General features: G+C 40.8%; 1 protein-coding gene across 2 annotated transcripts in view; it reads right to left on the bottom strand.

The window, feature by feature from the left end:
- LOC111222924 (RNA-binding protein 6-like) overlaps positions 1-13,082 on the bottom strand; it is a 13,401-nt gene extending 319 nt beyond the window's left edge. Inside the window, exons 1-23 of one of the 2 annotated variants that reach the window (XM_022746839.1) lie at positions 13,017-13,082; positions 12,315-12,387; positions 10,293-11,838; positions 10,099-10,188; positions 9,923-9,992; positions 8,931-9,004; positions 5,532-5,606; positions 4,613-4,904; positions 4,340-4,497; positions 4,106-4,206; positions 3,944-4,013; positions 3,740-3,821; positions 3,559-3,614; positions 3,352-3,472; positions 2,899-2,996; positions 2,019-2,351; positions 1,413-1,562; positions 1,250-1,315; positions 847-1,074; positions 688-762; positions 495-592; positions 324-375; positions 1-236 (exon numbers count right to left, since the gene is read on the bottom strand). The exon at positions 1-236 is cut by the window's left edge and continues 319 nt beyond it. In XM_022746839.1, the coding sequence (XP_022602560.1) occupies positions 141-236; positions 324-375; positions 495-592; positions 688-762; positions 847-1,074; positions 1,250-1,315; positions 1,413-1,562; positions 2,019-2,351; positions 2,899-2,996; positions 3,352-3,472; positions 3,559-3,614; positions 3,740-3,821; positions 3,944-4,013; positions 4,106-4,206; positions 4,340-4,497; positions 4,613-4,904; positions 5,532-5,606; positions 8,931-9,004; positions 9,923-9,992; positions 10,099-10,188; positions 10,293-11,838; positions 12,315-12,367 (3,984 nt within the window). In that variant the 5' untranslated portion in view covers positions 12,368-12,387; positions 13,017-13,082 and the 3' untranslated portion in view covers positions 1-140. The remainder of the gene's footprint in view (positions 237-323; positions 376-494; positions 593-687; positions 763-846; positions 1,075-1,249; positions 1,316-1,412; positions 1,563-2,018; positions 2,352-2,898; positions 2,997-3,351; positions 3,473-3,558; positions 3,615-3,739; positions 3,822-3,943; positions 4,014-4,105; positions 4,207-4,339; positions 4,498-4,612; positions 4,905-5,531; positions 5,607-8,930; positions 9,005-9,922; positions 9,993-10,098; positions 10,189-10,292; positions 11,839-12,314; positions 12,388-13,016) is intronic. The other variant, XM_022746840.1, reaches the window with a different exon arrangement.
- Positions 13,083-13,417: the final 335 nt, after the last annotated feature.

Here is a 13,417-nt window from a genome sequence, read left to right as displayed (position 1 = left end):
CATCTCTGTATAGAAAACTGTGGCTCTACAGTGTAGTGATGTCCGAGGCAGAGAAACAGTAAAGACAGTCAAAGGTATTTCTCACGCCGAGGTTGTCTTTAACACTTCACATATCAAAGTGAGGATGTGTTCGGATGAGATCACTCGAGTTCCTTGAACCGTGCAAACATGGCCTTGCGTACTGCTTGTTTGTAGGTGGCATGGTCCCAAACGACAGGCTCTTTCTTTTTCCTCTGCTAAAGACACATTTGCAGTTAAAAGTTTAATAAACAAACAAGACACGCCACATGATGTTTATTGATGAAATAAAGCTTCACACCTACCGGGACAGGTTCAGCCCCTAAACCAGGCCTCTCGCTGACTTTGTTCATCTCCCTAAGCCGAGAGGAAATTGTTAAGTAGTATCCAAAGTGAAATATCCTGAATCAAACCAGAGATGCTGCCTTGTTTCCCGTTTTTCTATTCGCAATAACACCGTGTTAAACCACACCTACCTGGAGCTTCCAGCCCAGGTATTATGGTGCTGCTGTTGTTGGTGATGGTGTTTTCTTCTTTTCTGTTCTGGTGATCTGGATGCTTCTCTGGCATTCAGCTGTGGAGAACACATTCCACAATCAACTCACAACATGAGACACAACTCATACATATTTATATATATTTTAAATCACCCCAATATTTTTCACTCACTTCTTTTTCCTGGTTCTCTAATGCTTCCAATTCCTTCTTTGACCTCTTGATCTTAAGGTGGATCTCCATATTTTGCTGTTGAGACAACACACTGAGCATTAGAGGCTATGTTTACTAAGTCACAGTCTACTATTGATCACACAGTTTGATAGGTAGTACTTTGTGCAGGTCGGAAAGCTGCTGGTGGCGGATCAGAGCATCCTTGTTGGGGAACTGTCTCCTACACAGCAGGCAGGCCATCTTCTTCCAGTCTGTCAGTTTGTCATCTTTGTCTTCAGACTGGCTGCCTTGACTGCTTTTAGCTCCCTCTTCCTTATCCTCTTCCACCTCTTCATCACTGCCAGCTGCATAGTCTGATGCCAGTAGACCCAGGGAGCCCATTGGACGCTGAGAAACAAACCAGACAAATGTTCGAAACAGCTTCTTCAACCAGTTTTGTTTATTTCATTAATCAATGATTTTTTAAATGGCACACAGAGAAAACCATTCAAAGTGAGTGATGTATGGTCAAAGGCGCAATGACATACAGATGGAATTAGAGCTATGCAAAGAGGAGTCATACCTTTGACTTTTCATCTTTCTTAGGGGGAGCAAGGGGCTTTTTAAAAAGATCATCTCCACCTGAGATCTGAGGATACAGACAAGGAATACGATGAAACATATGCATGCTTCCTATATCAACATGAATTGTAAAAATCCATGTAATGTGCAGAGTGTGTCCTCACCTTCCTCTCAAAGATAGCAAAACCAGCATCAGCCGACTTAGACTGCCTCTTATCATCGTCCATTCCAGTCTTCAGAACCGGCGATGGGGCACGTACACTTTCCTTTTGACGGTTCTGGATCTTTGCCCAGCGCTCCATATCTTTCATGATCTGCAAACAGCAACAAACCACTTAAAGGTTCTCTGAACAAGTTTTTAAACAACATAGCAGCAAACAACTATTTTCTATGTAATATATACATTTGTTTGACAAATGTTGCTATCGCTAGCTGGCTAACTGCCAGCATTGCTGAAGAGCATATATCAACAATGCTATAGTGTGGGGCAATGGTTGTGGCAGGATTGTTTTTTGTTGGCTCTCAGGTACACAGTGTAACTTTATTCAATTGTGCGTTTAGTGGCTGCTTTCACTGGGCTCTGTAACACCTTGCTGACTGAGAAAAGACAGAAGGGCGGGTTGTGGCTGAAGGATGGTCGGAGGTGTGGCCGAATGAGATGCTGGTGGTCTAGTGCGACATCTAGTGGCAGTGAGAATTGTTTATAGTACCTTAACTACCTGCCTCTTAAACATGTATTTTGTGCACTGGTATTATAACTGAAGTGTTACCTTCACAGCAGCAAGACTTTTCGGTTTCTCCTCTTTGTTATCCTTATCTTTGTCCTTTTTAGTAGAATCATCATCATCTTTCTTCTCGGGAGTGGTTGTCGAAGTGGGGACAATCTCCGGAGCAGACATTTGAGCTGCTGCAGCATGGGGAGGCACTGATGGCTTCTTCATTTCCAAAGGAGCATCTGCAGCTGGGTTGGAAAGAATGGCCTGGTCTTCAGCGGTCATGGGCACAGGTTGGGTCTCTGCAGATTTCCCTCCTGGAACTGGGATGTAGGTCTTTGACACTGTATCCCAGTACATGTACTCCTGGGTTTGAGCATTGTAGAAATACTATACACAAAAAAAGTGAAAAGGAGAAGAAAAACAACCAAACCAATTATTCAAGGTGGATATAGGCCGACTTCTTAGTGCATATGTAAGATTAAACTGTAGTCTTTGTCATCTTATTAAGAGATCATTAAAAAAAACACCTATTTTATCATTATCACACAGTGATTAGGTTAGGTTTTTAGGTAAATATTTCAATCCTCCTGAGGGAGATATTTGTAAATCTTCAACTCAAACAGACACAGCTGAAAGATATGGTTTTTAGTCCATTTGTCATTAAAATAAAAATGGGAGGTTCTGGGTGTTTGTCTTGATTGTGGAATGAAACCACAATTGGTTTGCACATCTTTACATCAAGTACTGTAAAAAACATTTTAAAACAGTCTGCAAATTACATTAAAATCTTCAAATTCAATAAATGTGCATGAAAAAATGTTCTGTTAGAAGATACAATTACTTCTGGGTAAATATGACCTCGGTAGTTTACTGACTGCAGCACACACAGTTGGATATACAACATCACAATGTAACGTTGTCTTTGTATTCTCACCCTTGAGTTAGGGTCGTAGTACAGTGTTGTCTCAGGATCGTAGTAGAAGCCCGACGTGGCATCATACAAATAGTTGGTCATGTCCGGAATCTCAGAGCCTGGAGGAATAAAGACAAACGGATACGATGAGCAAACAAACTGGAGATATTAAGAGCACTGATCTTTCAGAGTAGATGACGAAAATCGTTATCCTAATCATTTGAGAAGCAATGCTAAATTGAAGTCAATGTTGTGACAATTTACAATTACAGTCAACATTCTTAAAAAAAAAAAAAAAGGAAGGATAGAGGGAAAGTGAACCAAAGACTACATCTGTACAAAGTTTAATGCGAGTGCATATGTCACCTTTGACTATTGGTAAAATCTCAGGTTTCATTATGACAATGTAGTAACAATACTGACATAAGGTCATCTAAAACTGTTCTGGATTTAATCATTTTATTTGCTTCTCACCATAGATGTAGGCCTGTGATCCGTCTGGGGTGGCGGTCATCCCAGCAGCTTCTGTGGGCACGTTGGGTCCACCAGCATGGAATGAAGGGTCAACGGTTGGAGTCTCACAGTAGCCAACTCCCTATGAGGTGTTAAAGGATATTTCTCAAAGCTAGGCAGTTAACTGCACAAGGTATCTCATCTTTGCTTTTTTGCTTCACAACCTACCTGGCTAATGATGGGGTCTGACGACAGAGGGGGATTAGTGCCAGTCAACAAATCACCTGATGAGAAAAATATGAGAGACTATTTGAGACCAATTTATGCAATTTTATTCCATAAAAGTTTAGTAATAATAAACTGTCCATGGGGAGCAAGATATCTGACTGTGCATTTGTTGAAGTCTCACCTTGCATAACAGCAGGAGCACCAGCAGGTGGCTGCAGGGGTTGCAAGTACTGTGGAGGTTGTGGGAAATGCTGCTGCTGTTGCTGAAATGCCACAGCAAAATAGAACAAAAAAAAAAAAAAAAAACGGTAATTTGAGCACTCTGACCATTATCTTCTTTTCAGTATTTTTACAATGGAGCAATACAATGACGAGCACAACTTACCCCTATCAAGCTGGCCTCAGGTGGATACCCGAGAATAGAACTGTTTGGTTTATCAAAATCTCTTCTGAAACTGAAACAGACAGAAAATCATCAGGAACAAATGAAATGGGATTTTTCAACTAGAGACGGTGATAGAAAAAACCTGGCAACATGGTGACTTACTTTTGGTTCTTCAAAGGTTTTGCAACCTCAGCATAAACTCTGACTCCATCAATATAAAGGGGTCTGGGTTTAGTGAGGAGCTCAACCAGACGTGTCACTTGCTACAAAAGAAGACACTGTGATGAATGCTTGAAAATTACAGGAAAACAATTTACAAAGCTGGTAATTGCAAACTCTGTTAGAACAAGAAATTATTGACAGGAGCAAACTGGGTTCATAATTATTTTTATGCACCTCATGGGAGTCCATGTCAACAAAGCAGAAGCACTTTGCTCCAGGTGGCTTGGCCTTCACTAGACGGACATTTCTTTCATCCAGATATGCAAAGGGATCCAAGGCTTTCAGGATAGTCTCTACTGTGGTGGTGGGCTTCACGTTCTTTATTATCATGGCTGTACAGAGAGAAAAGGAGAAAATGCTGTTAACTCCTCTCAGGTATGAATTACAATAGCCAAGGAATTTCTAACATTTGGCGCTAAAAAGAGCGAGGAGTTTAAGTCAACATACTTTTACTGTCTTTAAAGACCGAGTCAGATTGGTGTGAACTGTGATGAGGAAGGTTGCGGTTGCCCCAGGACTCTGGCTGCTGCTCGGTTTCTTGCTGTTGGAGCTGTTGGTCCACCTGCTGCTGCCATGCCTCTGGGGTCAGGTCAGAGCTACGCTGCCACAGGCCGTGGGACAATGGCTCCATAGGAGCTTTTGGGTTGGACCCATTCAGGTTAGTCTTCAGTTCCTTTGAAGGTTCATCTGGTCTGGGCAACTGGGGCTCCTGGAGTTGAGGTATTTTGTGATTTGATTCCTAATTCACAGAGATCGGAAGGAAGGGGTATTTTTATTACCGTTAAACTATGGTGGGGTAAATAATATCGTGACAGGATACTGTACATGGTAGAAAACAGTGGTTAGGCCTATATCTGGGCCACTATCTAGGACAGGCCATGATTAGAGGGAACAAACCTTTATTTCTGCTTTCCATTATTTTATAAGGACATATATCTTATTAAATTCTATTGAGAAGCCTTACTGTTTTCTGCTCAGTTCCAATTTGCCCTTTTAATTTTTTGCTACCAGTGTTTGATGTTAACAGTTCCTCCATTATAATCTGCGGAATCACCTTCAATGAATGTTCAGATTTGCTTGTTCTGTTTATTTTATCATAAAGAATGGCTAATGAGAATTAATGAGTGACCAACTAATACTAGTATTTCTGTTAGAGAGAGAAACTCAGCTACACAGTGGTATAACAATGTTATACTAAAATAAGGCCGTGGAATTCTGCCAAATTTATTATAAGAGCTGTTATAATACAGGTAAATTGGTTTTATAGTGCATTTAATTATATCTAATATACTGTATTTAATGTGAGAATTTATGGTACAAAATCTGTTGAAGAAAACAAACAGTCATTTTCTCTCACTACACTCACATGAACCCTTTTTTCACATTCGTCTGGCTTGATGAATTTCATGGTCGCCGTTCTAGTGCCAACCTTTAGGGATCCCTGAAAGAAGAACAGAAAAATTCAATCAGCATTAAAGGACACTGGTGACTCATACCTAAAGTAATATCAATGACATGCACTGTGGCAGGTTTAGCCCTCCTCTTCACTGCCGAGGATAAAATGGACCAACAGTTATGGTGGTGTGCAAAGCTCAGGTCCAGGATCATGCTTCACACAGGCCATTTGCCCCAATACTACATTAAATAGTTTCGAGGGAACTACAAATTAGGGCTGCAGCTAAGGATTATTTTCATTACCTATTAATCTGCGGCCTATTCTGTCAATAAATCAAGTAATCATTTTGTCCATAAAATGTTGCTTGTTTTGTCCGACCAAAACCCAAAGATATGCAGCTCACTATCAGACAAAACAAAGAAAAGCAGCAAACCTCCATATCTGAAAAAGCTTGAAATAGGGAATGTTTGGTATTTTTGCTTGAAACATGACCGACAAGATCAGTCATCTAAATAGTTGCTGATTCATTTTCTTTTCAATCAGCTCTATTACAAATACACCGCACTCTTGTACAAGGATGACTCATATCCACAGAAAAATATCAAAACGAAATCAACAGAACTTTGAAGTGCAAATGAGAACCAAACGCTCAGCAGGTGAGGTGTACAATTCAAACAGTTCCAATCGTAAACACCCCATTCCCAACACTAGACTGCATTTGTTTAGGAGGAAGACGACCCAGAACCTCATGGCATGTCTAAATGTACTATGCAAATCGATAGTACTGTGTTAAACAGCCATAATTCTGATGTAAGTTGTGCCTGTCCATCCCAAAGACTATCTCATTCGCACAAAATGGAATTAACCATCAAAAACCATACACGTGCTCATTCCCCAGACACACAATCTGCTATCTTGGTCCCAAAGCATTTCAAAAAACCAAAGCTAAAGCCATCGTTTACTGCTCATGATAGTTTCAAAGTGGGCATTAAAATCTGAGGACGCGAAAAATTGCTGCAGTACATACACAGAAATAAGTAGTAGTGAAAAAAAAAAGAAAAAAAAAGTAAACAATCGACCGGTCTACTAAGAGAAATAGCCAGACAAACTGCTACACATTTCAGCAACAATCCAACTGATCCCATTTACAAAAAGATAAAGGCAATAGATAAGATCAATTTGAGATATGATCAAAGCACAGCAATTCAGGCCAGTGCTGAAGACTTGTTCATTTGTCAAGATGAAAACGTCATTCATAAACTCAGAGAAATCCAAAGAAAGCTGAAATCCCAGTGGGCAAAATTCACTGACAAGTTCAAGAGAATACCATCAAGAGGACAAGGACTCTCAGGGAAGAGAGTCACAGATGACTGAAAACGCCTTGAACTAGGAAAAGAATTTTGCCACAGAAACTGGAAGACAACAAGAATGGGAGTCTGCAGCCACACTAGAAGTTATGTGAAGCTGTAATGCTTGATGTAAAGAAAATCAAATTGTTAGACCAGAAACCCAAAGAACTGAACAAACTGAAATATTCACAAAAACGACTAATGTCTATACCACATCCCAAATTATCCATCCAACAGTTGCAGAGCAATTTCCCCTCTGAACCACAATTGTCAGCCTCATGGTGGTGCAAGAAGAAAAGCCAGGGGATCGCCAAAGTCATTAAGATTTATCCAATGGGTATGCGCATCAAAATCTGTACCAATCCATGGAGTAGATGTAGACATCTTTCACTGGCCGAGTTCAAATTTTGATCTGCTGGTGGCTCTAGAAGGAAAGTCAGGGGATCACCAAAGACTTTAGGGATTGATCCTCTGTGCATCATAATTATTTGTACCAAATCTGATGACAATCCATCCAAAAGTTGTTGAGATATTTCACAAAAAATTAAAAAGTCAACCTCATAATGTCACTAATGGAAAAGTCAGGGGATCACCAAGAGAGCAGGCATCTTCTTCTGGGGCACAATGACATGCATGTACAGACTTCCATGGCAGTGTGTTCAATGGTTGTTGAGATATTTTAGCTTTCACCAAAGTGGTGGCCCAACTGACTTGACAGATCAGCTACCATTGCTATCCATAGAGTCACGCTGGTAGCGAATCAAAAAGCCCTCAGAAGCAGTGTAGACCTGTGTATGGCTGAGTAAATTATACAAAAGTTATGATCACTACAATGCTTTACCTGTCCTGGGATTACTATTGAAAAAAATAATTTCATAATTTTCTAATCTAAAAAATGGTAACTTTCTCTTGCAAAGTGAGCAGAGAAGAATATGTACTGTATATTAAGAGTTACTTCGTAACAGTCTGTTTCTCAGTAATACAGCTGCATTCAAACAAACTTTAGTCCTGCGTGAAAACATAGCCCCCCTCATTCATTTGAAGGAGACCAGTTCAGTGACAGTGGGGACGCCACCGCAAACCTCCAGCAAAAAAACACATCGTTGACCAGCAAAAAAAGTTGAACCCGGTTTAACTTTTGCCAGAAAGCAACGAGACATCCTCCAGCAAGGCACTACACTGGCCAATCAATTATCCTGGTAGAGTATTTCGTAACTCTTATTGTCATGACTACAGCTAAAATAACTGCTGCCATGATAAAATACCATTATGCAGTGTTTTGATCTGCTCCCCACCAACTAGCGTTTTTGTTTACCCCAGGCCTGTTTTATATCTCAAGGCCCACTAAAGCATTGGTAAGCAAAGTGTTCCAATCTGAAATTGCATCCTCAACAACTTCTTCACAAGGCGCAGAAAGCAAAGTGGAAATCAAGCGATAATAATTCCCTTCGATAATTCCTTTCGAAGACTAAATCACAACATAGGAAATGGTGGCTAAGTACGGTACCTTCATTGTCTATATCATTAAATCTTCCTTAAATTTTAAAACCTTGCAGGTATTAAAAACTCCCAACGTGAGGACTGTTTTGTTTCCCTACACGTCTGTATTTTCTAGTTACATTTATTCCAGTTAGGCAGTTTGGGATTGACTTTGAAAATTTAGGGTTAGGAGGGTCAGCAAACAATGAGAAGGAAACCTATTTATGTCTACCTGTGCACATATACAGTTGAAAGTTTTCATAATTTTTCATGTGCTTAACAAGTACTGAAGTTCTAACATGGCTTTATGAGTAAATACTAATATTTAATATATTATTAGGACTAATTGCTGAGGCTTTAGACATTAGTAACTAAAAATGTCAACAACGGACACCTTCATCTCCTTAACCAAAGTAAATTGAAAGTAATAGCAACCCCAGGTTCCCAGATTCTCTCCCTCCCCCATCTACTAAATGCCCTCTCAACCCCTCGTAATCCTGATGGGAGAGACGGCCTTCGTAGAGTGACGAGGATGGGCCACCTTGTTGGACTCCATGAAGTGGACTGCATCCTCGAGGTTTAAAAACTCCACATAGGCCGTATCGTAGCTGTAACCTGGGGACAGCATTTGAAATACAGATGGGTTTTTGTTAGTCAATGCCAGTAATGACAGTCACCCACTAAAACATAAAAGAAAGCAGTTCGTCAATACATCGAGAATCAGTGAGCGAATTTTTTCACCTTTACCGACACACATACCTTTTCAGGACAGCACACATTTTGTTTATGCTTTTTTTCTATTCAGTCTTCTGATGACTGGTGTCATATCAGACTTTGCCATGAAAGGCTCTGATAGAGCCATGCCTTAACAGACAGATAATCCGGACCAGTGGCAGTGAACGACTGCATGGTGTGCAGCATGGACACAGAAATATTTACCATTTATGTTTATATCCAATGAAGTAAGACACCTAATATCTTTCTGTGATGATGTTTTGATATATTTATACAAAATTAAAAAGGCTTTTGAGACATAATAATCTCCACAAGAAAGCTTGGCATCATATATAAATCACATGTACAGCGATCCGTTAAGGAAAAATTTCACTCTAAGCAGATGTTTAGATCAGCAGGATGAACAAAGCACTTACAAGGCAGTTTCCATTTCAGGTTTGTTGACATTCTTTTTTCGATCAAAGAACTTAGATAAACTGTCCCTGAAGGACACATTCAGTGAGTCACTTGTCACAGATATTTTGTGACCAACATTGACTATCACTCTCCGAAGCTCCTAATGTTGATTCCTTGGTAAATCCTCCATTTACTGACAATGACCCCACATTGTCATGGCATAAGAGAACCCCCCCCCCTTCTTTCTGAACAAGTTCACACAGACCAGCAACAACAAAAGCAACCAAGATCATAAAAAAGAAAGAATGCGGAGGTTCGAATGTCGTGAAAAGCGAAACATCGTGGGACATGGTAGCGATCGACTGCCCCAAACAGTTCCAAAAAGAAACATTTCTTTCTTACCTGGCACAACATTTTTGATTTTCATCCCCTGCATTGGCACACCATCACGGACTACAAAGGCACCAAGAATCTGCAAAACAAAATATCAAACCGAGTGAGTTATACAATGGATGTCTATGCAAACTACTACCAACACAGTCTGGTAAAAGAAAGTTGCTTTTCTGTTTGATAAATACCTGCTCCATTGTGGCAGTCTTTGGAATACCAATAATGGATATTGTATTGGAAACTTTGTCCTCCACTGATGCACTCCTGTAATCTTGATCCTTTCAGATATTGATTAAAATTATGGTTATGAAACATCAACATATTACAAAAATGAAAATATAATTTTAAACAAGTACTAATGGGAAAAAAAACAAACACATACCTGAGAACCTGACTCACTAAATTTTGAAGGTGTGATTGGTTTAGATTCTTTGATGAGTTTCTCCGCTGGCTGAAGCTCCTCGCGTTTGTACTCAAAAGCCCTCCCGGACCCTGTTCTGTAATCAATGTCTCTGTAGTCTTGGTCTCTCGCCTGCCCAGTGCTGCTGTTTTGGAAATCACGTTCCACCCCCATCTTACCCCTGACAGGTCCTTGATTGTGCGGGATGTTTTTCAACCCTGTAAAACAATCATTTGTCTCCTGCAGCTCGTGTGCAGGCTGATTCTTCTCTTGATGGTAAGGTGGCCTTTCATCATGATGCGATTTATTCTGATTATGCTTTGGGTCCCTTTCTCCAAGCCAATGTTTACTCTCATTTTCTCTACCAAGAGGGCCAGTAAGAGGACTTATTTCTGGAGGCGGGTGGTCTTGTGGACCTTTGTTGCCAATTGGTGGTAGGTCAATAGCAGAAAAGTGGTCACCATGAGGAAAGCCAACATCTTTCCTTGGAAATTCAACAGGTGGCCTATCCCTTTCCTGAAACGGTGGTGGATCTCTAACATTCACATCTCTGCCAAAACCTACAGGGAAGCTGGGTTCAGGTACACCTCCCATACCTTTACCCATGTTCAAGAAAGGGTTTTTGTCCTTTCGACGGTTCTTCCATTCTTCTGCAAGAGTCATCTCTTCACCGCTCCGATAATCCACAAGGGGACTGTCACTTGAATCTCGATACTCTCTCTCTCTGAGACCGTCTTCTGCACCCATAAACTCTGATCTATGAGGGCCAGCAACATCTGAAGGCATGTCTGGCCTTGCCCTGTCCATTGGAGGGATATCACTATTTCCAAATCTTAAGGGTGATCGGTCTCTACCTCTTAATTCAGCTGATGGTCCAGGACGATTTCTGAAATCCATATCAGAATCAAATCCACCTCTTGGATTGAAAGGAGGCCCTCCTCGTCTGTCAGTGTCCATCATTCTCCTTTCACGTGGAGGTAAGTCCATATCATAGCGATCATTGTCACCAATGCCCATTGGGGGCCGTTCACGCATGTCCCTAAATCCGTCATTTCGCTCCATTCGGTCTGCAGGAAACCCTCTTCTTCCATCAATATTGGGGTTATTGAACCGTGGTGTGTTGTAATGAAACGACTCTCTGTCTCTCGTGTCCATAAATTTGCTGTTTGGATCCCTTGGTGGCATACCCCTCCCTCCCATGTCTGCTGAGTTCCTGCCTGGTCCCGGGAAACCAGAGGAATTCATCAGTTTGTCTCTGATGGCAATTTCATAATGCCTTCTAAGGCTGAAGTCTGGCTCTTCTCCAGGTCTGAAGAAATCTCTGTTTGGCTCTCTACCTCGCATGTCACGTGGGTCCATATCACGCCCCCTCATGGGTGGTCCATCCATCCTCCTCATGTCCATAGGTGGTACATCTAGAGGTCTTGGGCCCATATGACCCATGGAACCCATGTTCATCCCATCTCTACCTCTGTAATCAGGCATGGATCGATCTCTGCCCCCAAACATTTCTCCACGATGATCACCACTGGAATATATGTTAATATATTAGGCTTCTGATTTTTTTGATGTGCACATAGCCAAAGAACAAAGCTTTCAACAAATCAATATGGAGGGGAGAACTATTACTTTTCAAAATTGCCCAACCAATCAACATAAACGTACAGAAGGGATGAGCAGTACATATACTGTGCAACAATAGAAATGTATCTAATTTATCTGTCAGATTTTGCCATGAACAGAAAAAGGAGTGGAGTCATCAAATGCAGAAATGTGATACAATTTTGAGTGAGACATTAAATGATTTAAACAGTTAAAAAATAGTATCACCAGAAAATGCACTACTTCATTGCAGCAATCAATATCACATTATCAAATAACATATACTCTGCTAGCAGATTTTAGCCATATTGCACACCCCTGATAAACAGCAAAGGCAAAAGTACAGTTACTGGACTGGTTAGGTTTCTCTTAAATCTGAACCTATGACTAAATGATGCTTACCGAAAGGGTGGTCCTCCCCGTGGTCCTTGCCCTGGCCCCGGCCCATCCCACATGTCTGCAGTCAGTATCTTATCTAGAAGCAAAGTTAAAGGTTTGCATCATAATACGGTAGATGAAGTCACCACTTTTAACTTGGCAATGGCTGGCATAGCATTTTTGGCCAAACTTTCAAAAATCAAGACAAAAAAACCCTAACCCTAAATTAGAGTGATTAAAGATCTTTGAGCACATAGCCACATAAAACTAATGGATTATAAGGTATGTCGGCGAGTGTATTATTTCATATTTGACGGATGCATACGTCAAACCAGGGGCAAGTAACCAATCTGGGCGGTGTGCTTGCTAATGCTGGCCCACTGAAGAGTGGCCCGCTAAATATAGCCATCACTAGGCCCAAATAATCTACGCCACAACATAAACAAAGAACTTGAGTGTTGTAAATGACAGCACTGCAATCAACAAAGGTATACAAGAGAACAACCGCCTTAAATTGGCAATGTTAGTGTAATTAAATTGGCGAGCTAAAGACCATTTTATCCGACGACACCATTCGAAGGGTGACCGTATCGGAGCTAGCGTATCTTGGCTAAGATTAACGTTAAAAAAGACGCTTCTTTGCGTTGGTTTCCAACAGCGTCCTTTTAAATACAGAACACTTCACGGACAATATATTTCACCGTAAATATTGTTTTTAGGACCCACTTTGCTTGTTCTTCGAGTACAGTATCGATATTGCGGAGGGTTGTCTTCTAGGTCGTCGATGGCTTGGCTTCAACAAACAGATGAAAAATGGAGACGAAGCTTCTTCTTCTGTTGCTGCAGCGGAGACGGATCTTCTTCTTCTTCTTTGTACGACACACAAGAGGCAGAAAGGTCAATCACTGCCTCCTAGCGGCTATTAAACACAACCACTGGCATATTCGATGTCATTCAGGGTTAGGCCTTGATATATAACAGGTTTGTGCAAATCCTAACGAACACCGAATAAATCTTGTCACAACAAATAATAACAAATAAAAATTCTAACAAATAATGAGTGTCTTCACAGGTATGTTAAATATGTTTTCTTAAAAGGTAGCAAGAACAACTATATTTCCTTTCAA

This window comes from Seriola dumerili, unplaced genomic scaffold (assembly GCF_002260705.1).
Source record: "Seriola dumerili isolate Sdu_G_001 unplaced genomic scaffold, Sdu_1.0 BDQW01000109.1, whole genome shotgun sequence".
NCBI classification, from domain to species: Eukaryota; Metazoa; Chordata; class Actinopteri; order Carangiformes; family Carangidae; genus Seriola; species Seriola dumerili.
This window is presented reverse-complemented; position numbering and strand designations above follow the sequence as displayed.